At 42.5% G+C, this 27143-nt stretch overlaps 1 protein-coding gene across 2 annotated transcripts in view; it reads left to right on the top strand.

Annotated features, from left to right (window-relative positions):
• The window catches only part of FAM189A1 (family with sequence similarity 189 member A1), a 447576-nt gene that overhangs the window by 339566 nt on the left and 80867 nt on the right, over positions 1-27143 (top strand). For both annotated transcript variants that reach the window (XM_042941212.1, XM_042941211.1), the window contains one exon: positions 25596-25730. In XM_042941212.1, coding sequence (XP_042797146.1) covers positions 25596-25730 — 135 coding nt within the window. The remainder of the gene's footprint in view (positions 1-25595; positions 25731-27143) is intronic.

Consider the following 27143-nt stretch of genomic DNA (forward strand, 5'->3'; position numbering starts at 1 on the left):
CCTGGCTGGTCAAGGCATTGCTGTCTTTCTTTTTGGAAACTCTACCCTTAGGCCACATCCTTGGTCATCTTTCCTCTAGCCAGTCCTCCACACTGCTGCTCTCTAAAACTCCTCCTTCTCTTGGGATCCAGCACGAGGCTGTGACAGGAGCTCAGGAAACATTTGCTGAGTGCTGGTCTGAGCAGGATCTTCACAGGAAACCTCATATCCTGTGTGTGACAATCCAATTCACTTAGCCAAAATAATCAGATTAATAGTTTCTTGATTCAATCTGTTACTGTATGAACCAGTTTTTTTCTATCACTGGGGTTTTTCAGGACCCTAGGTTGAGACCCTCAATGGCACATTTTGGAGGAGGCCCTTAATTTTGTGACAATCTCATTCTTTCCAAAGCCTGTTAGAATTTTTTCTTGAGGCTCCTAGCTGCATTTATTACCACCACTCCAATCTCAGAATTGAAAGCATCCAGTAACCAAGCCAACACCAATTATGTAGCCACAGCCCTCAGAAGAGCCCCACAGTAACCAGGGCAACCCTGATTTAGCTTCATCGTGATGAATAATAAATTACTAGAGGACAGGGCCATAGGCTGGGGCTGTTGGAAATGCCTGGCTTTAAAGATGAAGGGAAAGTTGGCAGAAAGTACACAGCGCCTCATGAGGTCTTGTGGGCCTGAGCTCCTTCATAATTTACCCTATTGCCAAGGGGCGTAGCTTTTATTCTACTAATCAGGGGTCAAGAAGAGTCATGGTGTTGTGGCCTCTCTTGGCTTCACAAGAAATTTAGCATTTGACTGCTCTTTGTGGTTTGTCGTGATGACACAGAATCTTTCCCCATGTAGCAATGTAATTCTGTTTTAACTCATCTTCATGTGAGTGTGCCATTATCCTGGCTAAAGCTGCAATTTGAAAGTTGATTCCAAACCCCAAAGTTTTCTAGCAAAGAACACATTCTCGGCAAAATAAAAACTGATATGTTTAAAGTAGGCCAACAGTGCAGTTCCATACAAATATTTATCTGCCCTGTGTACATTCCTTTACTCTTTAATTCATTGGGTCTGTACAGTTTTACAGAGGCAGAGCCGTGTATCTGGACAGACAGGTCCTGGCTCTGTGCCCTCCATGCGTGCAACTCTCCTTCTAAGATGAGGAGTGAATGACAAACAAAGGAGACCATTTCCAACAACTGGAAGCACTACAAGGAAAGAGGCAGGGAAGGGGCACCTGAGTGGCTCAGTCGGTTAAGCATCAGACTTCGGCTCAGGTCATGATCTCACAGTTTGTGAGTTTGAGCCCTGCATTGGCTCTGTGCTGACAGCTCAGAGCCTGGCACCTGCTTCAGAGTCTGTGTCTTCCTTTCTCTCTGCCTATCCCCTGTTTGTGCTCTTTCTCTCTCTCTCTCAAAAAGAAATAAACATCAAAAAAAAATTTTTTTAAGAGAAAGAGGCAGGGAAGTGTTAGAAGGAAGCCCTGTGCTTCTCTGAGCATGTGACTTGTGACCTGGGGCCTGAGCAACTCAAGGAAGCACCCGAGGAGCAGAGAGGAGGATTTCAGGAGTGGGCGCAGCATGGAGGAGGCCTTGAGGCTAACTGGATGAGTTTGAAGAACAGGAAGGAGGCCATGCAACTGGAGCCCTGTAGGTGGAGAGAGGCACAGGGACTGAGGCTCCCAGAATTTACACCTTAGCCCTTGCTCTACGTCCTTCTGTGTGTCCCATGTACTCAGGCCCTAAGACTTCTATCCACTGAGATCACTGGTGGTTTGTGACTTCTTGGCTGGGGCATTTTGTGACCTTTTCACTCTGTCTTTCCAGTGTCCTGCCACCTGCTAGGTGATGCTTCCTCATCCCTGTATGGAGATATGTGTAAGCTGTGGGTGGGACTGTTTCATTGCCCTGACTCCTACAGTTCATGGAAATGTGAGAAGAACTTGAAGGTGAACCATTGTCTGTCCCAACGATGTGGACTCCAATAGAACATCTAGCACTCTTTAGGAGACCCCCAAATGTCAACATGTGTAGGTGTTTCCTCTTGGGCATGCCCCCCTCTGGTTCTCTGAGCATACAGTGGGGCTACCTGTGTTTGAGCACAAAGCAGGAAGGGAGCTCGGAATGGGCAGCTTCAGACTTGACTTAATCCTTTTTGGGACTTTTCCAGCCTCCCAGCCCTCTGTCAGCTGTGGCTTCTCTGGAGGAGGGTCTTCATTCTCCTGAGATGTCCAGGGTATGGAGGGATGAGGCCACCTTGCAGGGGCTGGAGATGGAGCTGGAGGTCTGGGTGCTCCAGGTGCACCTGCTTCTCAGGTGACTTTTCTGTCCCCTCCGCCTCCTGGCCCATGGGTCTAGCGTTGTATTTATCAGGCCTTTAATATCTGCTTGAAGCGTGGTCTCTACAGGGAAAAAATAGTAATTAAAACCAGCTCATTCTCAAGGTAGCTGACTCATGGACTGCTGAGGGAGAAGCCAGATACAGACTCAATCCAGCCTGCAGCCTTGCCTTGAGGAAGCAGCTCCCACCAAAGACCTAGTGAGCCTGAAAATGGAAACTTTTCAAGAAAAGCTAGAAATTTTATGTGAAGTTCCTCAGTTTTACTCTCAAAATTTTTTATGTGAAGTTCCCCAGTTTTACTCTCAAACGCTAGGTGAGTTCCCCCAAGAATAAAAGAAAGTTAAAAAAAATCATTGTCCAGTGCCCTGAGGGTGACTAGTCCACAGCCTTGCCTACATTCTTCCTCTCTTGGTTCTTCCACAATACTGTTGGAAGATTTTTTTTTTTTACCTCATCAATACCCAGGATTCATCATCTCACTGCTTCAAAGACTGAAGAGGTGGACACAGAATAAAATAAGCAGCAGGCAAAAGTTTATTAGAGTATAAGATCATAAAGGAAGAATAGTTTGAAAAGTCTCTTTACAGAGAGGGGACATTCAAAAATGAATGCCCATGACTATAGGCAAGGAACTTTATTTTATAGGGTTTTGGTTGGCCCCTTCCCTCCCCCGCCTTGTTCCTTCTCAGGTCCTACCCTTATTTTTGTGTAGGTAACTCTAAATGCCTGGTCATGCCTTTTTGATTCCCTCCTTTCCATTGGATAAGGGGTGGTCTATGGCCATACAGTTCCTTGTGGGTCATAAGTTTTATGGTCTAACTATTTTTAGTCAGGTTTTTGTCAATTTCCTGAGGGACACCTGAGGGGGAGTAGGTGGTGTCTGTTACATTTTTTAAGAGGAACTTTATGCCTGAGGGAGTTTGCTAATGGTTGGATGCTCCCAGCATTGTTTTAAAATATGTTTTCCCCACTCAGGGACCTCAGGTCCTAACCTTTCCCTCTCTGCCTATTTTATCCTATATTTCCCTATCATAATGCCCTCTCCCCTTACTGGATATGCTCACACCACTGAAATTGGTAAGCAGATCGTCATTTGTTAAGGGCCAATTAGAGGTCTAGTTCTGTAGTAGTAGCAGTTTCAGTTTTACCTAGAAACATACCACAACACTGTGAGCAGTGCATTTTTGTGTATGACTCCAAAAGTTGTGAGAATATCACATCCTATTAGGTGAGAGACCAGAAGGAATTTAAAACTAATAAAAATGCTCTTCTTTACTGGTTAATATTTATGTTATGTTCTAGGAATGAACAGATACTAGTTGACAGGCATTTGCGTCTCTAAATCCTGATTCCAAGTGGGAAGAGCAGGAAGGAGTTGTCAGCCCTGAACTTGCCCCGCTAAAGCAAGGGGTATGGAGGGTAAAGGAGGCCCCCAGCTGCCCCTGAGCATGAGTTGCTGAGATGTGAATGGATGTTCTTTTTTCTTATTTATGTTTAGTTATTTATTTTGAGAGAGAGAGCATGCCAGCATGGGGAAAAGCAGAGAGAGAGAATCCCAAGCAGGCTCCATGCTGTTAGTGCAGAGCCCATTCCGAGCCTCTATCCCACCAACCGTGAGATCATGACCTGAGCCAAAATCCAGAGTCAGATGCTTAACCAACTGAGCCACCCAGGCACCCCTGAATGGATGCTCTTTTAAAAAGAACGACCAAGAGGGACTACATGCCCTAGGTTAGTAAATCTGAGAAGCCATGCATAGAGGGAGCCCCCTTTAATTCTTTAACACACTATTCTGCAAGTTAATTTGACCACAGAACCTCATTTAGCTTCTTTCCAATTTTTCTGTTATTCCAAACACGGCTGCTGCAAATACTTGTTTGGGCCTTTCTGGAAGAAAAGCATTAAATGCTTCTCATTTTCCTGTTAACCAGCACCATTGTTCCAGCCTTTTCTCCCTTTCTGCCAGCCACGTGGAGCTCTGCTTTGATTACAGTGCTAACTAATGAAATTTTAGTCTGGACTGAAAATGCAAGTCTATGTATGTAATTAACCAAAGGCGTCTCAGGAGATGAAGGCATGGCCCCTCCCCTGTGGGTCCAGAAGAGAAACCTCTGTGTTCAACTAGTTCCACGCTTCTCCAGTGATGAGAACATCTCAGGAAGAGTGGTCTCATTTTCATGTGCATAGGGCGGCTGGTGTGAAATATTCATAGCTTTCCAACTTACGCTGTCCTTGAAAGTATCATTTGAACAAACAGGTCTTGTAAAAATTCCCAAGACTGTGGAAATCATTGCCATGTCCTGTGAAGATAACCTTCAAAGAGGGCTGGGAGTCTGGCTTAGTGTTCTCATTTGACCACTGCTGTCTGGCAGGAATGTTGCAAATGGCACCTTCAAATTTCCACACTCCCTAGATTCTCTCTCTTATCAGGATGGCAAACACATGATGAAAATTTTGAATAGGCAGAGTATAACTACACAAAGACAAATAAAAATAAAATAGCTGATGACAAGGAAGTATTTTTTTTCTCCTAAAAGATCAGGGAAAATTATGTCTTAATTCCATGATTATATATATATATATATATATATATATATATATATACCATGATTTTATATATATATATATATATATATATATATATATATATATATATGTACACATATATATATACACACACACACATATATAGTTATACATATATATGGTATATATATAGTATATAGTTATATATATATATATATATATATATATATATATATACATATAGTTTTTTTTAACAAAGCAGAAACTTTCTTTTTAAAATTTTTTTAATGTTTCTTATTTTGAGAGAGAGAGAGAGAGAGACAGAGAAAGACAGAGCACAAGTGGGGGTGGGGCAGAGAGAGAGGGAGACACAGAATTGGAAGCAGTCTCCAGGCTCTGAGCTGTTTGCACAGAGCCCGACACAGGGTTCAAACTCAACGGACCGTGGGCTCATGACCTGAGGTGAAGTCCGATGCTTAATCCACTGAGCCACCGGGGCGCCCCTGGTTTATATTGTTAAAAAACAAAGTCCACTGAGTGCATATGAAGATCTAATTGGTGTTATTACATGATTCTTGAATCAGGCAGCACCCCTTCTGGCAAGTAGAGGGAGCCCTGAGGAGTTGTGCAAAACTTGGGAAGTTTTCCAAAGGAAGGAGGGTGAGGCAAAGAGTCAATAGGAAAAGAAGAGAAAGGACTGTTCCAGGTGTGGTCACTTTCTCCTTCTTAGGGGGAACAGCAGGGGTCCTCTCCTGCAGATGACCTCATCTTCCTTTGGGTGATGGAGAGGGCCCCATGACAGATGACCTCCTTGGTACTGACCAGAAAATTCCTGACTGACTGGGTAAAACTACATTTCTTCAACTGCAGTTAGGTTAGATAGTAAGCCCTGGTTTACTGACTTGGGGCTTTAACCTAAGTAATGCCATTTGGGGCTTGTGGTTTTCTTTTTTAACAACATAAGCTGCAATGAAAGTCCTATCTTGTGGAATTAGATAACTTTGTCCTTAATTGTTTTGTATTCACATACACATGTGCACACACATATGGAAACAAAAAAACAAAAACTAGGGGCACCTGGGTGGCTCAGTCGAGCGTCCAACTTTGGCTCAGGTCATGATCTCAGGGTTCATGAGTTCAAGCCCCGCGTCAGGCTCTGTGCTGACAGCTCAGAGCCTGGAGTTTCGGATTCTGTGTCTCCCTCTCTCTCTGCTCCTCCCCCTCTCACACTCTGTCTCTCTCAAAAATAAATAAAACGTTAAAAAACAAACCACCTAGATTCTCCTCAGCTTTGGGGTTTTAAAAGAATACTTTCTATACTGTCCCTTTGATGCTTGTTCCAAAGCACAATTAAAGAATGTTACAGCTCTTTGCTTTCATCAGCATCATGAGTGTACTTCCTGTACCACCTGTCTGTGTTGTAATGTACTTTCATTATATGAAAAGTAGAATTTGGAAACATTGACCCATGGTAACTGCCAAGCTTCTTTGATGGTGTAAAATGTCATAACGAAAGGTGTAGGGACTAAAAAAACTCTGTCAGTGTAAAGATGGAGATTTAAATTCTAATGAGTTTGGAGAGATAAACCTAATGGAACCTTCATGGTGCTAGATTAACCTGGTCAAGCCCCAGCTATGGGGCTCACCAGCAGGCCCAGGCACCCTGGGGGTGATCTCTGGGGGTGGTTTAGGGCAGGAGGAATATTGCCCTGGAGTGTGAGATGTAGATGCTGGGTGGTTGGGGGTGTGCTCCACTGTGACTGGTTTGCATATGAAAGGCAGATTAGATTCACAGACAAGTTGTTTACTATTTTGGTATTAACTAGCCCTGGGAACAGCAGTCCCTCCAGGATCTACAAGGCCCCAGGATGTCAGAGCATCAGATAGTGCAAAACATAAACATAATTAATACAGAACCTCTTTGAAGCTTCTAAAATCTGACTTAATTAACCCAATCGACACTTCGCGTCCATCTTTTTTGTATACTAACTCTCACACATGCATTTATGTCAGTCGGTCCTACCAGACCCCAGCACTGGGGTGGAGAAGGCAGTGCTTACCCTAGTATGATAGGGAAAAAGGATGGGATCAAATAGGTGGAGAGGGAAAGGCCTAGGACCTGAGGTCCCTAGGTGGGGGAAACACATATTTTGGAACAATGCTGAGAGTGTCTGACCACAGCAAAACCCCCTCAGGTGTAAGGTTCCTCTTAAGATTGTAACAGACACCACCTACTCCCCCTCAAGTTCCCCTCAGGAATTTGACCAAAGACCTGACTAAAAATAAGTAGACCATAAAACAGATAACCCACAAGGAACAGTATGGCCATAGACCACCCCTCATACAACGGAAAGGAGGCAATCAGGAACGGACAACCCAGCACCTAGAGTTATCAAGCCAATAAGGGTAGGAGTTGAGAAGGGACAAGGGGGAAAAGTCTAATAAACTTTTACCTGCTGCTTGTTTTGTGTCCAACTCCTCATTCTTCAAAGCAGCAAGACAATGAACCCCAGGTATTGAGGTTTAAAAATCCTGCAACACTGGGGCAGTTTACACTCTGATGGGGTGTCAGTGGGCAGTGTGCACAGTGCCCTGAGAGACACTCGCACATGGGGTGCAGGGGAACTCGAGCCTTAGGGTACTGGGTCCCACTAGGGCAAGCAGAGGCGGCTTCCAGAGTGGGGGATGCTTTTGCCAAGTCTTAGAAAATACAATCCTGTCTTTGTATTCTTCGCCTTGGGTGACGGCAACAGTGTGAGGTGGGAAACAGAATGTGTGGGAGGAACCAGAATCAAAACGCAACTTTCTAACTGGTTCCCATCATCACTTGAAGGTGTCCCCCTGACATATTACAAGTGTCCAGCTCCATGACTTTGCATAAACCCATGGAAGCAGCACCAGGTGCAGAGATAGCATGGCCAACATCCCCAGGAGGCCCCATCTTTCCTTCTCCTAGGGGCTCACCCTCTGCAAGAGCAGCCCTATCTTAACCTCTGTCAGCTTTCCTAACTTTCAACGTTTTATAAATAGTATCCTACGTCAGAATATTGTTTCCTGCTTTTTTCATTCTATGTGTCTGTTGAAGTCCATCATCTCATTGCAAGTAGCTCTGGTCTCTCACTGTATGGACATACCACAGTTCATTTTCCCATCCTTCTCTTGATAGACATCAGGGTATTTCCAGAGACGCTGTGGAGGAGGGTGCTGCTGTGAATATTCCAACACGCATCTTATGATCAACATCCCATCCCCATGCCTTTCTGCTGGTCATGCCTACAAGTGCGGTCTCTGGGTCCTGGGGTACACATGTGTTTGGCTTTGGCAGATGGTGACAAACAAGTTTTCCAGAGTGGTTTGCACTGTCTTCACTTCCACCAGGAGTGTACATGCATCCATTTGCTGAGAAATCTCACATCTGTTGTGTGCTGGTGCCTCCCCCAAACCCGGGCTGTAACTTGGGGCGGAAGCACTGAGGGCAGAATCGCTTCTCCCAGCTGCCGGGCAGAGAGGCAAGGAGAGCACTTGGGAGCCTCGTTATATGCCAACATTTCTTAGCCATTTCAGAGTAGACTATCTATGTTTAAGGAATAGGCTAATTCTCCCTTAGCTGAGCATCAATGTTTTATCCTTATGTACTTCAGTTGGAAACAGGTTTTTATTTTTCGTAGCCACTATCTACTATGGCATGTGGGTTTCACCCATGTGCCAGTTTTCATCATCCGGCACTAAGTGCCGAGAGCAGTGTGTTAAGTAGGAATCTGAGGCTGTGTCTGGGCTCCATGGGGAGCAAGCATGAAAGCTGTTTTTACCACGAGCCAAAGGGGGAAAGGATGGGATGTGTGTCTTGTGTTCACCATCCCTTCTGAGGAGGACGCACCAAGTAAGTCCCAGCTCTCAAGAATTCTAACGACAGTGTTTTAGGAAGAAAAAAACAGGTAGAGTTAAAAAATCATCATAAAGCAAATTAAAGTGAGTGCTATCATTAAGAAATGAGCTGCCATCCGGTGCCTAGGTGGCTCAGTCGGTTGGGTGTCCGACTTTGACTCAGGTCATGATCTCACGGTTCATGAGTTCAAGCTCCGCATTGGGCTCTGTGCTGACAGGTCAGAGCCTAGAGCCTGCTTCAGATTCTGTGTCTCCCTCTCTCTCTGCCTGTCCCCTGCTCTCAGTCTCTCTCTCTCTCTCTCTCTCAAAAATAAATAAACATTAAAAAAAATGAGCTGCCAAATCTGGGAGAAGAGAAGACAAAGGTTTTAGACATACTGTGGAAATCAGGAAAGTTTACACAAAGGAGGGCAGCTGAGCTGGGCCTTGAGGGATGTGTTTCCTGGAGGGAATTGGTTCAAGGGGGCAGTCCAGGGAAGAAACACTAGTAATAAGGGGCAGAATGAGAATGAAAATGTCCCAGCTATGGGGTGCCTGGGTGGCTCAGTCAGTTAAGTGTCTGACTTTGGCTCAGGTCACGATCTTGCAGTCAGTGAGTTCAAGCCCCATGTCGGGCTCTGTGCTGACAGCTCAGAGCCTAGAGCCTGCTTTGGATTCTGTCTCCCTCTCTCTCTGTCCCTCCCCTGCTCAGGCTCTGTTTTGTCTCTCAAAAATTAATAAACGTTAAAAGTTTTTTTTAATAATAAAAAAAAAGGAAATGTCTCAGCTTGTCCTAGGAACGTAAGCAGTTTGGTGTGTCTGAAACACAGGAAAAGTGGAGAAAGGATGATGTGTACTTAGAGCACAAGTTCTGGATTCAGTCCTCCTCCGTTGCTGACCAGTTCTGTGACCTCAGTCAAGCTACTCTCTGAGCCCCATTTTCCTCATTTGTAGAGATAGTAGAGATACAAAGTTCTTAACACAGTTCCTGGCTCACACAGATTTCAGTAACTGTCACATCATAGACACCAATTATTCATCACAACACAGTGGTTTTGTGTCCACATATAGTTAAATGTAAATATGCATGTGTATATATCAACATATATGACAGCTGGAAAATTTTACTTCAAAATATTTATGTTTATTTTAGTGCTGAACAAAAGTCATTTTTTTCAATCCTTTTTGTCTTATTTTACCTATTATTATTATTATTTTGGAGACAGAGCACAAGCAGGGGAGGGGGGCAGAGGGAGAGAAAGAGAGAATCTTAAGTAGGCTCCATGCTCAACACAGAGCCCAGTGTGGGGCATGATCCCACAACCCTAGGATCCCCCAATCCTGAGCCAAAATCAAGAAGAGTCACTCAACCGACTAAGCCACCCACGTGCCCCTGTATTCTCCCTTTTGTTTTTTTTCTTTTTATTTCTTTTAAAATTTTTTAATGTCTATTTATCTTTGAGAGAGACAGAGTGCAAGTGAGGGAGGGGCAGAGAGAGAGGGAGACACAACCCGAAGCAGGCTCTAGGCTCAGAGCTGTCAGCATAGAGCCCGACGCAGGGCTTGAATCCATGAACTGTGAGATCATAACCTGAGCTGATGTTGGATGCTTAACCAACTGAGCCACCCAGGTGCCCCTCCCTTTTCTTTTTAATACTTCTTTTTAATGTTTATTTTTAAAAAAAAATTTTTTTGAACGTTTATTTATTTTTGAGACAGAGAGAGACAGAGCATGAACAGGGGAGGAGCAGAGAGAGAGGGAGACACAGAATCTGAAACAGGCTCCAGGCTCTGAGCGGTCAGCACAGAGCCCGATGCGGGGCTCAAACTCACGGACCGTAAGATCATGACCTGAGCCAAAGTTGGACGCTTAACCGACCGAGCCACCCAGATGCCCCAATGTTTATTTTTTAGAGAGAGAGAGCATGAACCGGGAGGGACAGAGAGAGGGAGACAGAATCTGAAGTAGGCTCCAGGCTCTGAGCTGTCAGCACAGAGCCCAACACAGGGCTCGAACTCACGAACTGCAAGATCATGACCTGAGGTGAAGTTGGACACTTGACTGACTGAGCACCCAGGTGCCCCTATATTTACCCTTTTAAACCCTGTAGGAACATAGGAAGTTTCACTTTATATTTCTTAAGAATGTAGAAATTTCTAACTTTGTCATATTTTTAGATTATTTGAAAAATGTATTCGAAAAGGTTTTCTAAGGGTAAATCCATCTTTATAATGTATCACGGTAACTGAATTGGTTTAAGAATTAACTTTGCAGGGTGCCTCGTGGCTCAGTCAGTTAAGCATCTGACTTCGGCTCGGGTCATGATCTCACGGTTCATGGGTTCAAGCCCTGCATCAGGCTCTCTGCTGACAGCTCGGAACCTGGAGCCTGCTTCGGATTCTGTGTCTCCCTCTCTCTCTGCTCTTCCCTTGCTCATGCTCTGTCTCTCTCTCAAAAATAAATAAACTTTAAAAAAATCAACTTCGCTAATGAAAAAGGTGTTCCCATTTCAAAGTCTTAAGGTGAGGTAGAATCAGTGTATCCTGTATGTATATACCTATTTACTTGACATTCTTTGCATTTTTCCAAAATATTCAAGATTCAGGCTGTGAGTTTTTTAAAATCCCAAACATTTCCCAAGAAATAAAAAGTGGTAGGAAATCTATAACTAATTATTAATAGTTTTTGTCATTACTTATTGCTCTCTTGGCGAAAATGTTCTAAAATAAATTGTTTGATTACATGGTTACATTTTAAAAGGATCGTTTTCTCTTTAAGAAAAAAATATCAGCCAAGGCCCACCTATGTGAAACCCAAATCACAAGAAAGCAGAAGCCATCCACATCTGGAATGTGGTCAGGGGGCTGTAGAGGGGGACACAGTTCCATATGCTGTGGCATCTCTTCTAGGCCATTAGATGTTGACTTGGCTTATGGTCTCAGAAAGTTAGTTAGTTAGTTATTATGGTCTCAGAAAGTTATTTATTTATTTATTTATTTATTTATTTATTTATTATTTTTTTGTCTGACTCACGGTTTCAACTTTTTAAACTCCCACACAAGCCATGGTTTGCAGGTTGGACTTGGGTTCCTTCCTGGCTTCTCTGCGTGGGTCAGTTGCATAGTAACTTTCTCATGAAGCTGTTGTCCTTGGTCCTGCTTGGCCAGCAGGCTGGTTCTGCAGAAGCTATTACTCCTCTCTTCCCCAGGGTAGGTGACCAGCGGAGGCAGAGTCATGGATATACCAGAACTACTGCTGAGATGTGGTACACCTTAAATTTACACAAGGTTAGATGTTGGAGGTATTTCAATTTTAAGAAATACAGCTGAGACTTAGGTATTTCTGTATTTTCTTTTAATGTTTATATTGGGAGGTGGGGGCAGAAAGAGAGGGAGACAGAGAATCCGAAGCAGGCTGTGCTATGACAGTGCTGAGCCTGATGCGGGGCTTGAACCCGTGAATGGTGAGATCATGACCTGAGCTGAAGTAGGATGCTTAACTGACTGAGCCACCCCGGTGCCCCTATTTCTGTATTTTCAAAGTCAGAATAACAGGTTACAAGCCATGATTGTAAGGACAGGCTACCCTAACCCATCTCAATCCCATCCCTGCCTAGGAACAACTTACTAAGCCCCTCAAGGAGAACCAAGTCAGGAGGGGTAGCATGTGGGGCTGTGTCACTGGCTTGGCAGGGAAGCTGGAGTGATCGTGATGGGTTGGCTGGATCCCCAAGCCTGGCAGGAACCCTCTGCCTCTCACGGGAACAGACGCTCCAGTCCCTACTGCCTCCAGAGCAAGGAAGAGCCTAAAAGGCCAGGAAAGGGTGCCAGCTGCAGGGGCTCCTGTGGCAAATAGATTCAGATGCTTGGGAAGGAAGGGGGTAGTCCTGCTGTCACCAGCCCAGAGAGTCCCACTAATGCTGAACTCCCAGCAATGTCACATGCGGGAGGGAGACCGTGATGGAGAAGGTAGAGTTCGTTGGTCTTAAACTTTCTGTGTTCATGGCACTCTTGTGAATATTAAACATTATGGCAGAACATTGAAGCTAAGTCAGTAATTATCACAATGTGATGGTTATTGTTTCTTTTTTTCAAACACCTTTATTGTGATATAATTCATATATCACACTAGTTACTCATTTAAAGTGTACAATTCAGTAGTTTCTAGTGTATCCACCAATATGTGTAACCATTACCACAATTTTAGAACATTTTCATTACCTCAAAAAGAAACCCCATATCCTAAGCATCATCCCCCTATGTCCTTATTCCCACCTCCACCCCCAGCCCCAAACAACCACTAATCTACTTTCTGTCTATTGATTTTACTGTGCTGGACATTTCATATGAGTGGAATCCTATACTGTGTGGCCTTTTGTGTCTGACTTCTTTCACTCAGCATAATGTTCTCAGGATTTGTCAGGTTGTAGCATCATTACTGGAGTTTCTGGGGTCTTGTCAGTGTCATTCAGTGTCCTGAGTGTCCACCAGTATGAGAGTTACCTAGTCCTACATCAATAGGGCCTGTGTTTTAGGAGCCCTCCACTGTCAACAGCAGGGTGGCCACAGGACAACAGAGGGGTCACTCAGAATAAGCAGGACTGGGATTGGCTGAGCCGAGTTATTGAGTTTGGCAGATTTGACAGATTAATGAGAATGTCTGCAAAACTGATGTAATGCTAAAAGTATTCAAAAGTAGTGGTGAATTTTTGCAAACCTATTCTCCAATTAAAGTAATAAAATGAAAACACTAACAACTAACAATATTTGCACTTTGCACTTTTACCCCAAGAGCGTGAAGCTCAGAGAACTTCTGTGACTTGTCCTGGGTCATTCCTTAGCAGACAGGACCCTGAATGGATCTGACTCTGTCCCTCATGCTTTGCTTTCCTCTGTGGCTCAGCAGGCTTGTCACCCTCAAGGACGGTCTGCCCAGTGAGCGTCCCCAGGGTCCGTGGGCTGCCCCCAAGGTTCAGCCTTCCCCACTGCGTTCCTTTTAGGACTGTCTGAAGGTCACATATCTGTCTCATTTGTGCTTCTTAAAAGAATCCAGGGGCATCCTTCTCTGTTGTCTAAGCCCTTTGTACTCCCAGACAGGCTGATGGACCATAAATAAGGGGTGGGGGGGGGCAGGCTGGCTGTTAAATGCTCCAAAGAGATTCATGAAAAATTACTGCAGCTTCATTTGCAAAGCTCTGCTGTGTTGTTCCCAGTGACCCGAACACTGTGGGGGCACGCCTGAAATAAATCTGTCAGCCTTCCGCACACCCAAGATGTTGAGGTCAGAGAACTGATCAGGAGGTTTCCAGAATTTTTCTTACAATTAATCACAAATTCAGTGAAACAACTGATGGAAAAGATTTATTTTGATGTCTATTCCCCGGGGTCACTGAAGGGTTATTTGGCGTGATAATCTCTGCTTCCCAGCCAAGCCAGGCCTCTCCCTTCCTTTTTCCCCCCAGGAAGCAGTCTTGCCATTTACATGAGCTCCTTCAGTCTTCGTACCAAGGTAGAGGCATGATCATGTGAAATAATTCTTTGCATGTTTTTGAGATGTGAGAAAGCAGACTATATCAGAACTCTGGACACTTTGTCCAGTTGATCAAAGTGGAAGGACACATCAGAGCCAAAGGCCATGCTCCCAGATCCCAAGGTTGTGAATCCCCAGTGGTGCCTGTTAGCCAGTGGTCATGGCATGATGTGAACTTGCCAGACTGTAATTTGACTCTCGTTTATTAATATAGTTACATGGGTAGAAGAAAAGGAAAACAAGCATTTGATTCATTTCTTATAGTTTCTTTTTGTGAGTTGATTAGACTCTAAACCAGATGCGACTTTCTGGAGGACCATTTGGCCCACTTTCTTTTGGGCAACATGTCTCCCTGTTATGTGCATTTCTGGTGCCCAGCACCTACTCAGCCATGAGGCAGGCCTGTGAACCAAGCTGCTCCAACTGGAGTTCTTCTCCAGAACTTGGGATCTTTAGGAAAGTTACCAATAGGTGAGGGAAATGAGGGACCTTATCCCAGCTGTGCATCCAAAGAAGATGGCACATGTTTTAGGCCACTTAGATGTCCTTAGCTGCCGCCTTGTAAGATTCCTTCTATGGTTCATAGTCTGTTCATGTTTTTGCAAACCTGGCTGTTCCAGTCTGTTTTGTTTTTCACATTGCCAATTTTATCAATTGATGTTTGCATAGAAAATCATCTATTTTTTCTAGATTTTCAAATTTGTTGGCGCAAAGTTATTCCTAGCATTTTCTTCTCCTTTTAATCCCCTCTGCATTTGTATTTATGTTCCCTTTCTCATTCCTAAATCTATTAGGGATATTAAGTCTTTGCTCATCTCCTGAAAACACATCTAGGAGCTCTAGACCCATAACCTAGAAGGTTAGCAGCCTTGGTGGACATTGTGTGTATTGTGATTGCTTTGTACTCCAGGCCTGGCTGGCCAGAGCCTTTGTTCTTATCTTTTATTTTGAGACTTTTCTAGCTTTCTGAGATTCTTGGTTTGCCATTAAAAGGACTCTGCACCCCATGTTTGTGCAACCATCCTTTTACATTTTCCTGAGTTTTTATTGTTTTAATTTAGATTCTTAGTTAAATATATTTTATTTTTATGTTTTGAGACAATTATAGATGAATAGCTTACTATGCCAGCACTATTATTAAGCAAACTGTCTTTTTCCTACTGAATTGAAATGCCATGTTTTTCATTAGTAATTTCCTATAGATTATCAGTCTGATTTCTGAAATTTTTCTATCCCATTGTACTCTTTATTTATTTTTAAGCCATGACTTTAGTGTTTTGATTACGACATTAATATCTGTTAAGACATCCACTGCTCTCCCATTATCTCTTCTGGTTTTCAAAAATTTTTTGGATAATTCTTACATGTTTGTTATTTTATAAATCTTTAAAATGATTTTGTCTGGGGTGCCTGGGTGGCTCAGTTGGTTAAGCGTCTGACTCTTGACTTTGCTTCAGGTCATGATCTCATGGCTATGAGATGGAGCCCCACGCTGAGCTCCATGCTGAGTGTGGAGCCTGATTGGGATTTTCTCTCCCTCTCTCTCTGCCTCTTCCCCACTCATGCTTGCTCTCTCTCTCTCTCTCTTTCTCTCAAAATAAATGAATAAACATCAAAAAATTATTTTGTCCAGTTCTATCCACTCCATTGGGATTCTGATTGGAATGCCAGCACAAGTGTGCATTCCTTGGGAAGGATCGGCAGTTTGTAGGATATTACCTCTTTCCATTTAGGAATAGGCTGTGCACCTCCATTGATTCAGGCAGTAGGTGTCAGTCAGGACACATAGTGAAGAAGCCAACTCAAGCTAGTTTTCACCTAGAAGGGACCCAAAGAGTTCACAGAGTCTCCAGGACAGCCAGAAACCAAGTTTGGAGGCTATAAGGCCAGGAAAGGAAAGATGCTTCAAATTATACTCAGGAACTGCTTTGAGGAAGACCCCATCGTCACGGGGCCAGTAGTGTGACCCTGCAGACCCTAGGCTTTGGATACTGTCTCCAGAACCTCATTTCCTGCCTCCTCTGGAAACTGGCTGTGTCTGCTGCCCCCTATTTCAGAATGGAGTCCATGCAGTACATACCTGTGTCCCAAGCTCCCACCTAAGTCCTGTGCAGGAGTGTCTCATAGTGGAGCCCTCCTTTAAGGGCTCCCTCCCAATTAGGCAGGCCTGGAAAGCATTTCTGGAGAAGGTAGACCAACTCATAAGGTGAGTATTCCCCAAACTGAGGAGGAAGGCTTAATGGCATTGGGCGGCCAGGTAGAATGACCCATATCTGTTATACCTGAGTTATTGCTACATAATAAGATTTTATATATAACTTCCCATTGGTCATTTTATTTTCATATTTAATTTATTTTATGTTAATGTATTTTTAGGTATTTTGTATTTGTTACTATTAACTGAGTACAATACGTTTGTCATTTTTATTTTTTAATTTTTTTTAAGTTTTATTTATTTTTTTTAGTAATCTCTTCACCCAGCATGGGGCTCAAACTCATGACTCCAAGATCAAGAGTCGCATGCTCCTCTGACTGAGCCAGCCAGGCCCCCTGCCATTTTTATTTTTATTTGGTTGTTACTAGTATCATATTTTTAATAATAAGTATAACAAATAATCTTAATTCCAGTTTTTTTAGTATATTCTCTTAGGTTATTTTAGATAATCAATCAAATAATTTGGAAAGAAAGACAATTCTGTCTTTTCCAATATTTACACAACTTAACAATATTTTCTTATTGCATTAGCTAAAACATAGGAATTATCTTTCCATTAAAGGTCACAAGCAACTCAGCTTGAAATACCATTTTGGACTTCCCAGTATCTTTTATGGTTATTGGACTTTGGGTTTACTGCATCTTTTGGATTCAGTACAGTAGTTTATATTTTGCTATGAAATTATCGAGGTTCTCCAGATTTTTGGATTTATGGCCTTAGACCTGCCTCCATTCTCTAAATCTCCAACATTCTATATTTAAAGCTCCTTTCTCATTTCTAATCATGTTTCCTTTGGCTTTTGTTTTGTTTTCTTTTGTTTAGTCCTACCTGGGGTTTGTCTATTCAAGAATTATCTTTAGGCTTTATTATCCTAATATCTTTATTCCTATCCTCTATTCCATTACTCTCGCTTTTTATGTTAAATTCTTTTTTGCTATTTTCTGTAAACTTGGTTTTGTTCTTTTCCTGATTTAAGTTTTACATTTTATTTTCAAGCAGGCCATTCATTTTTAACCTTTTTCCTTGAGAATATAAAACATATTTAAGAAAGTCTGCAAAACAAAAATATAAAGCTCAGCAGTTTATCATAAGGCAAATATGCATGTGACCTCCACTAAAATCTACAAATAGAGCATCTCCAGAAACCCAAGGCCCTCCTTATGCACTCCCAATTCACTGCCTCTCTGTTCCCAGTGAGGATAGTCACTAGGATATTACAATTAGGATATTACATTAGATTGGGTAGAAATCTTTAATATAAATGGATAATGCCAAACTGTATTCCAAAGTTGTCCCAGTTCACAACCCCATCAGCAATGTATAAGAGTTCCTGTTGCTTCACATCCTTATCATCAGTTGGTATTGTCTATTGTAATTATTTTTCAATTTTAGCCATTCTGGTAAGAGTGTAACCAACATCATATTGTAATTTTGATTTCTATTTTTCAGATTACTGTTGTGGTGGGGCTCCTTTTCACGTTTCACATTGGGTTGTCTTTTCCTTAATGTTTAAGTGAGGGGTTTTTTGTTTGTTTTGGATATAAGTTTTCTATACTTGCATGTAATGCAAAATCTTCTATTTTACTCTCATTTGGGTATTATTTTATGAAAAGTTTTTCAATTCAAATACATTAGTCATTTGTTTATGATTAATACATTTTGAGTCATGCTTAAGAAGTGTTTTCCTACTCCAAGGACATGAAGGTATTCTTATCATCCTCTCACAGTTTTATTGCTTTGACTTTCATATGTTCATCTATAGTCCATGATAAAAATGCCTCCATGAGCAATTATGAACATTCCTGAAATAAATGAATTAATAAAAAGTCTCAGTAAAAAAAATAGAAGATCTAAAGAGCCAAATGAAAATTTTAGAACTCAAAAATGAATGAAATAAAAAGCTCCATAGCTGGGCTCAATGTCAGAATGAAGGGGAATGAGAAAAGAATCAGTGAACAGAAAAATGGAACAGTAGGTAGAAATTACCCAAATTGAACACCAGAGAGAAAATCGACAAGAAACAAAAATGAAGAGAGCCTCAGTGGTTTATGGTCTAACATTCATGTCACTGGAGTTACTGAAAGAAAGGATTAAAAAAGCAAGGCTGGGGCACCTGGGTGGCTCAGTCAGTTAAGCGTGGGCTCTTGATTTCAGGTCAGGTCATGATCTTACAGTCATGAGTTTGAGTCCTGTATTAGACTTCACGCTGCCAGCTTGAGTCTCTCTCTCCCTCTTTCTCTGCCCCTCCCCCACCCATGCTTGCGCTCTCTCTCTCTCTCTCTCCCCCCTCCCTCTCTCTAAAAAATAAATTAATAAACTTTTTTTAAAAAGTAAGGCTGAAAAATACTTGAAGAAATAATGGCTGACAATGCCCCAAATTTGGCAAAAGACATTAACCTAAAAATTCAAGAAGCTGAGCAAATCCAAACAGGATTCTCCCAAAGAAATCTGCACCAAGACACACCATAGTCAAACTTAAGAAAACTAAAGACAAAGAAAAATCTTGAAGTAAGCCATTAAAATAATGATAATTTACCCATAGGGGGAAAAAAAAAACAATTAGGAAGAAAAGATTCTCTGTTTTCTAAAACCATTATAATAGTAAGTGTCCTGTTTATAGTTTATAATTCCTTATTTCCTCCTTAGAATTCTTTATTTATATAAATGCTTTATTTCCTGTCTCTATTCTTGCCGTAGGGTATTTACATGGTTGCCATAATTTACTGTTTCATCTTACTCATAGTGTAAGTTTCCTTTGCTATTATGGGGAATATTTCTAAACATGTGGAAGTTAAACAGCACACTTCTAAATAATCCATGAATCAAAAAGAAGCCTCAAAGGGAATCCAAATATATTTAGAGAGGAATGAAAATAAAGCATGACATATCAAAATATGTGGGATGCAGCTAAAGTAATACTAGGGAAATTTGTAGCACTAGTTGCTTTCATAAGAAACAAGGAAAGGTCTCAAATCAATAACCTAATTTCCTACCTCAAGATACTAGAGAAGAAAGAAAATCAACCCAGAGCAAGAAGGAAACAAAGAAGATAAGAGCACAAATCAGTGAAATCACAAACAAGAAAATAGTTGAGAAAACCAATGAAACAAGGAGCTGATACTTTGACAAGATCAACACAAGTGACAAACCTCCCCTAAGAAAAAAAAGATAAAGGGCACAAATTACCATGTCTGGAATGAATTGGGAACGTAACTTCAGACTCTGCAGACATCAAAAGATAATAAGAGAATAATATGAACATTTTTACACAAATAAATTTAACAACATGGATTAAATGGATCAACTTCTTAAAGAACACAAAACTACCATAACTCACACAATATGAAACAGTTTCAATTACACTATAACTATTAAGGAAATTAAACTTTTAATTTAAAAACTCCCCAAAACAAAATCTCGAGGCCCAGATAGTTTCACTGGGTAAGTCTACCAAATATTTAAAGGAATTAACACCATTTTCACATACTGTTTCCCAGAAAATAGAATAGGAATGAACACTTCCAAGTTGATTTTATGAATCCGGTATTACGATCTACCACAACCAGAGAGAGAATACAGTAAAAGAACACTAGAGACCAATATCCCTAATTAACATAGATGCAAAGATCCTTAACAAAATATTAGCAAGTAGAATTCAGCATATATAAATAAAATTACATATCATCTCCAAGAGGGGTTTATTCCAGGGATGCAAGGCTGGTTCAATATTCAAAAGTCAATCAATGTAATCTATGATATTAATAGATGAAAGAAGAAAATCACATGGTCAGATCAACTGATACAGAAAAAGCACTAACAAAATTGAATATCCTTCCATGATAAACAAATCTTTAGAAAAATAGGCTTGGGGCGCCTGGGTGGCGCAGTCGGTTAAGCGTCCGACTTCAGCCAGGTCACGATCTCGCGGTCCGTGAGTTCGAGCCCCGCGTCAGGCTCTGGGCTGATGGCTCGGAGCCTGGAGCCTGTTTCCGATTCTGTGTCTCCCTCTCTCTCTGCCCCTCCCCCGTTCATGCTCTGTCTCTCTCTGTCCCAAAAATAAAAATAAAAAATGTTGAAAAAAAAAAATTAAAAAAAAAAAAAAAAAAAAAAAGAAAAATAGGCTTAAAGGAGAACTTCCTGAACCTGAAAAAGAGCATCTACAAAAACCCTACAGTGAACACGATACTTAATGGGAAAAGACTGAAAACTTTCCCCCTAAGATCAGAAACAAAGCAAGCATGCCTGTCCTCACCACTATCGTTCAATGTAGTATATATAGTGCTAGAAGTTCTAGTTAATGCAACAAGGTAGGAAAAGCAAATTAAAGCATACGAATCAGAAAGGAAGAAATAAAACTAACCTTATTTGTAGATGACATGAGTGTATACATAGAAAATCCCAAGGTATCTCCAGAAATAATCCCTTAGAACTAATCAGTGAGTTCAGCTAGCTCACAGGATACAAGATAAACATACAGAATTCAATTGTATTTCTCTATATTAGCAATAAGTGTATGGGCACCGAAATTGAAAACACAGTCCTATTTATAATCACTCAGAAAGTGCACAGGGGTAAATCTAACAAAATATGTACAGGACACGTACACTGAAAAACTACATAATGATGATGAAGTAAATCAAAGAATTCTACGTAAGTGGAGAGACATACTGTCCTCATGAATTGGGAGAATCAGCATAGCAATGTTATAAATTCTCCTCAAATTGATATGCAAACATAATGCAATTCCTATCAAAACCCCAGCAAGTTTTTTTTTTTTGTAGATGTAGACAATTTTATACTAAAATGTATACAGAAAGGAAAAGAAACAATTTTGAAAAAGAACGAAAGGGGAGGAATCAATTTTATTTCAAGACTTATAGCCACAGTAGGCAAGGAAGAGAGATAAGTAGATAAATGGAACACAACAGAGAACCCAGAAATATGCCCAACTGATTTTTGAAAAAGGTCAAAAGCAATGGAGAAAAGATAGCCTTTTCAACAGATGGTGTTGGAACAATTAGATATCTATGGGTAAAAATAACAACTTCATCCTAAGTGCCATAGTAAAAAGTAGACAAGGTCTAACCACTCTCCGAAGTGGCTGTGCCAATTTACACACCCACTAGACCGTCTGAGGGTCCCCAGTGCTCCACATCCTGGCTTATTCTTGGGAGTTTCAGTCTTTGTAATTTTAGACAGGAAAGTACTGAAGGAACTTACTTCCCCCAAAATGAGATCGTAAGCCAAGACACAAGAGAAGAGGGGATCTAACAAAGGAAAGAGAATTCGAGGTGATAAAAGAAAAATGTCCCAGCATGTACATGAGTAGTGTAGACAGACCACTTACAGATTGACGAGTCCAGATTAAAGCAGGACAGAGAGGCTCCATGGAACTGTCTCTAAGAAGAAAATAAAGCTGACAGAACATCTGATGAGTAGGATTACACTCAGGGTATATTTTCAGTTCTCTTGGGGAGATTGGGGGTGAATTAGAGACAAGCACATAGTACACTAAACAAGCAATAAAACAAAAAGAATTAAGACTTTAGAATAAAAGACAAAGATCGTATATAGTACATGGTTTATTTGACTATGTGGTTTGCACATATTTTCTCAAGGTCGATAGTTTGTCTTTCATTCTTGTAACGGGTCATTTGTAGCACAAAAGTCAATTTTTGCTCATTATATTTTTGGTGTTACTCCAAGAACTCTTTGCCTAACCTTAGATCCTAAAGATTTTCTCCAGTGTTTTTTTTCTAAAGACCGTATAAGTGTGTTTTTTTTTTACATTTAAATTAAATTAAAATTAAAATACATTAAAATTAAATTAAACCCCAGCCACAGCACAACAGAGTTGGTCACAGTAAATTGCTGGGATGTGCATTTACTCATGTGGGTGATGATTGGTCTTGGGCATTACCTGAGGCACTAGGTACTTACTGTAGCTTAAATAGATTTTCCCTGATTATAGAATCTTAATTCTTCAGTTGGAAAAAATCGTTGTGTGCTCTGTAGCAAGTACTGGGCTGTGGCTTTGAATTCAGAGCAGGCATACTTTAACAAGTATCTAGCGTGAGACACCATTTCAAACTTATTATGCAGACTTGGCGGTGGGTGCCTTGAGAATCTTGTTTCAGGCCTTTCTGTTCCATTGAAGGAGACTTACCTAGACCTGTCTGCTCCCTGCAAATTATCTCCTCCTTCCTTTTCCAGCGTTAGGTTGTTTTATCCCCAAAGAGTGCGATGTGATAAGCAATTTACATGAGTGTAGCTAGTGGACCATGCGATGTGCTGCCTCTTTCCAGGGATCTGTTCATGCCAAACAGGCTGCACCTCATGTTGTTCAGCCAGGGTGGCAGGCAGCAATGGAGAGATTGGGAGAGAGAGCCATTCCCAGCCAGCACTGTTGTAAGTTCTGCGTGCATCTGTGAATAAGACAGACCCAGATCCTTCGCTTACACTCTGATGGGCGGAACAGAAGATAAACAGAATGAGTCCATCTCAGGGCATGTGAGAAGGTGGTAAATGCTATGGTCAGGGGAGAGAGCACAGGAGAGTGAGGGGGATCCAGGGTGGGGCGGAGGGAGGGAGGGAATAGGGAAAGGCAAAAGTGGGACATCAGGGGGAAGAGAGTGGATCTCTGGGGAAAGAGTTTCTACAGTTTAAGTGCCTGACATTAAGCTTTGATTGTCAAGGTATTCATTTCAAAGACCTCCATCTCAAATAAACACATTGCCCAGAGTTACAAGTCACACAACAAATAAGGAGCCAGGCTGCCCCAGCCATGAAGTTTCCCTCCCCGCTGGGCGACCCAGATAACTGACCTCTTGAGTTATCCTGCTTTTCCCTTCCCATGCCCTAATTCCTGCTCTTAGGGTTTAAACTCACCAATAAAGAACAAACCCGTGAAGCCCTAAACACCCCACCCTGGACCACAGTAAAGGCAGAGCCCCAGGCCCCCTCTACCCTTCACCCCCTATCATGACATCACTACATGGCCCTGGGTATGCTATGTCCCCTCCAGGAACTGTAGCCAATAAGCTTTGTTTTGTCAAAGTTCCCTGACAGTTGTTGCTGAGGAGTGTTTTGCAATCATTTCAAGAACCACGGGACTGGTCTAGCCACAAGTGTCTGTGGGGAGCTCATCACAGGTAGCATGGGCCCAGGTGAGTGCCTCCAGGCATTCCTGATCAATAGCATCACTATCAATAGGCTGAGACCACCACAAAACAGTTCCCATTGCAAGAGCAATGACTGACTTCTCAGTCCTTCTTCATTTCATGGCATCTCTAGTTGGAAGAGAACCTGAGGGGTCTGTTAGGGAACAAAGTCCCCACAGCCTCAGCCCAGCCCTCGCCAGCCAGCAGGAAGGGGCCTTGCCCAAAGCACATATCTGGTGTGCAGGATTGAGGGGCCCAATCCCAGCTGTCCCTGAGTTCTGTGTGTTCTGTGGATCAGCAGGACAGGCTGCCTCATACAAAAGGGGGACTTGTACTGAACGACCTGGCCCTGCACACCTCCTGTGCACCTCCACTGTGGAATGTTGTTATGGGTGACAGTGTTGTTAGGGCTCCCTCAGCTGGACTCTATGCTCAGGGTGGACTTCAACTCCAGAGACTGGAGACATCACTAAAAGCAATAAAACAAAAGCAACCTTCCCGGCCCCCGGCCCGTAGGTGGGGTGGCGGAGGCTCCTGGCAGTGGTTGGTGCAGGTATGGCTCTCCTCCTGCTGGCCTCTGCCCTCAGTTCTCCTCCTCCAGTCTGTCAGTCATCATTTTAGATCAAATTAAAAGAGCAGAAATTGAAGCATAAAGTAGGTAAAGGATAAATTAACTTGAGGTTTAAAAGATGAAAATTTGGCCCTGGACAATACCCTTGACCTATGGCTGTCCCTTTTTATTTCACTTCCCTGGAAGTCTGTGTTAGTGAGCAGTTGGGTGTGTAGGTGACAGCAGCTAGGCGTAGAGGACTCAGCCAGCAATGGGAACAAGTCAGTGAGGGTGGGTGCCTAGGGCTGTGAGTTGCAGAAGGCAGTGACTTCTCATTTCTGTAGGCTGGCGATGCGCGGTCCACTTGAGGCTGCAGGGAGGTGGGGGGGGGGGGTGGGCAGGCGTGCTCTGAGGGTTTCCTCCTGGGCTCCAAGCTTTCAAAACACTTGAACTGCATTTTTTCCTTCCCTGGTTTTTAATTTTCCAAGACATGTTTATTTACACAGCATTTATTGAAATGCCACACCTTATCACATTGTGAATCCTATGACTGTAACATGTGGTGGTTGCCCTCGGGGAGCACACAGGACATAAATAACTACAGCTAGATAAAATAAGTCTCCAGCAGATCTGGGGGCGGAGTGCGCTGCCCAGAGAAGAAGCAAGCAGCTCCGGAGAGGGAAAACCAGACAAGTCCTCAAGGATGACATGGGAGTTGGGTCTTGACAGATGAGTAGGAGTTTGATAGGCCATGACATTATAGTGAGGAAATTGCTGACCCAGGGAGCGGAACATGCCAAGACACAGAGCTATGATAACATGTCTCCATACATAAGTCAATAGGAGTAGCATTCTGTTCATTTCCTTTTGTTTTTAATGTTTATTTTTAATTTATGTTTGAGAGAGAGAGAGCAGGAGAGAGGCAGAGAGAGAAAGAGTGACAGAATCCCAAGCAGGCTCCACAATGTCAGCACACAGCCCGATGAAGGGCTCGAAGTCACAAACCATGAGATCATAACCTGAGCCAAAATCAAGAGGAGTTGGACACTCAACTGACTGAGCCACCCAGGAGCCCTTCTGTTCATTTACTTTAATCTCTTTCTGTGACTCCTCTGTAACTGTCTGTTACTATCGCTTAGGTTTCTTCAAGCTTATTTTTTTCTTTTTCATTAATTGCTTTGAAAATCAGAATTTGAAGTTATTCCTCCTGGTGTGTGTGTGTGTGTGTGTGTGTGTGTGTGTGTGTGTGTGTTTCCATGGCTTTTGTCAAGATAAATCATTTGGCTTTATTACTTAAAGAAAACTGAACCAGGGTGCTCTGAACTGAGGCATTTTCACATGATCTTAATTGTGTAGCTCAAGTGTACCCACCAGGGCAGAATGCCGTTTTAATTGTGAGATCTGTCTGTGTTCCTCTGTCTAGATTAAGTTTGACAGTGTCGGGGTGTGTGTCTGCTGTGAAATGCAGCACCAGTCATCCGGCTGCAGCAACCTTGGGGAGACGCTGAAGCTGAATCCGCTGCAGGAGGACTGCAACGCCGTGAGGCTGACGTTGAAGGTGATGGCCAAGGGCACTGCTTATTCATGCATTCCATCCCATGCATTTACAGACATTTTAGGAGGGCTTTACTCATGTATCTATTCCTTCCACTTCTTAATTCATCTCTGTAGCTGAAATGCAAGAGGGAATATCTTTCCGGAGAACATTTTATAGGATTATAGATTTTCACTTTAAAGGTGTTGCTTTCTGGATCTCGTTTTCCATTTTTACCATTTCACTTTCCTGCCTCTGACATATGTGGAGTAGGATATGAATGGTTGAAACAGGTCTTTACAAATGTGGATGTGATGCATTCTACTGCTTTTCTAACATTTTTGCTGGTACACCATCAGGGAACAGATGGGCATTTATTTTGCCTTTTTTAAAGATATTTGGAGAAAGACATTTTACAATTTCCCACAGCAATCTATTCTTGTGTACAGCATCTGATTTTTTTAAATGACATGGAAAATTGTTTATATTATTCCTTTCTTTTTCTTCCTGCAAGTTTTTTTTTTCTCCTGAAAACCAAAATTGGCTGCTTAAAAATGCATATGAACAATGAACCCAGTTCTTCTCTTTTCCCTGGGTGAAAATGTGCTAAAACTTTTCTAAAAGGATGCAGCAAGGTCAAAGGAATGCTTTATGGTGATAAAATTGTATTTACAGTATGTAGGGAGCTCTAGAGTATGTCCATAGGGAACACAGTATGTGGGGAACTGGAGACTCGAAGAGTCACCCTGGAATCGGGGGAGAAAGGAGGAAAGTGTTGCCCTCTGGAATTGAGTACTTGGGTGTCATTCCAAATGCTGGCAACAATGACCTGTTGGTCTGGGCGAGCTCCCTATTAGTCCAGGGCACTGTGAAAACATGTGGCAAATGGGCAGTGACGTAAGAGAAATAGGAAATGTGCCTAAAGTACAGGGTGGGACTGACTTCCTCTCGCAGAGTGGTTCCAGCAGCCCTCCAGAGTAACAGATCCAGGAGGCTCAGAGGAACCCAGACTGCAGCACTCAGGGGCCTGTCCTCTTATGTGCAGGGTGGTTCTTGCCACCTCACGTTGCATACAACCATGGTTTCTCTCACTATGGGCTTGCACGGGGTCAGTGTCTGAGGCCCACCGTGGCCTTTCACAGCCCTCCTGGAATGGGGACATGGGCAGCTAGTGCTCACTCTGAGATCTCATTCTGACAACTCCTAAGTCACCTCCTGACTTTTTCTTTCCATATTTAAAAAAAAACAAAACAAAAACAGGGGCGCCTGGGTGGCTCAGTCGGTTGAGCATCCGACTCTTGATTTCAGCTCAGATCACGATCTCACAGTTCATGGGATGGAGCCCTGCTTCAGGCTGTGTGCTGACCATGCAGGGCCTCCTTGGGATTCTGTCTCCCTCTCTCTCTCTGCCCTTCCCTGGCTGGCACTCTCTGTCCC

This window comes from Panthera leo, chromosome B3, assembly GCF_018350215.1.
Source record: "Panthera leo isolate Ple1 chromosome B3, P.leo_Ple1_pat1.1, whole genome shotgun sequence".
In the NCBI taxonomy this organism is placed as follows: Eukaryota; Metazoa; Chordata; class Mammalia; order Carnivora; family Felidae; genus Panthera; species Panthera leo.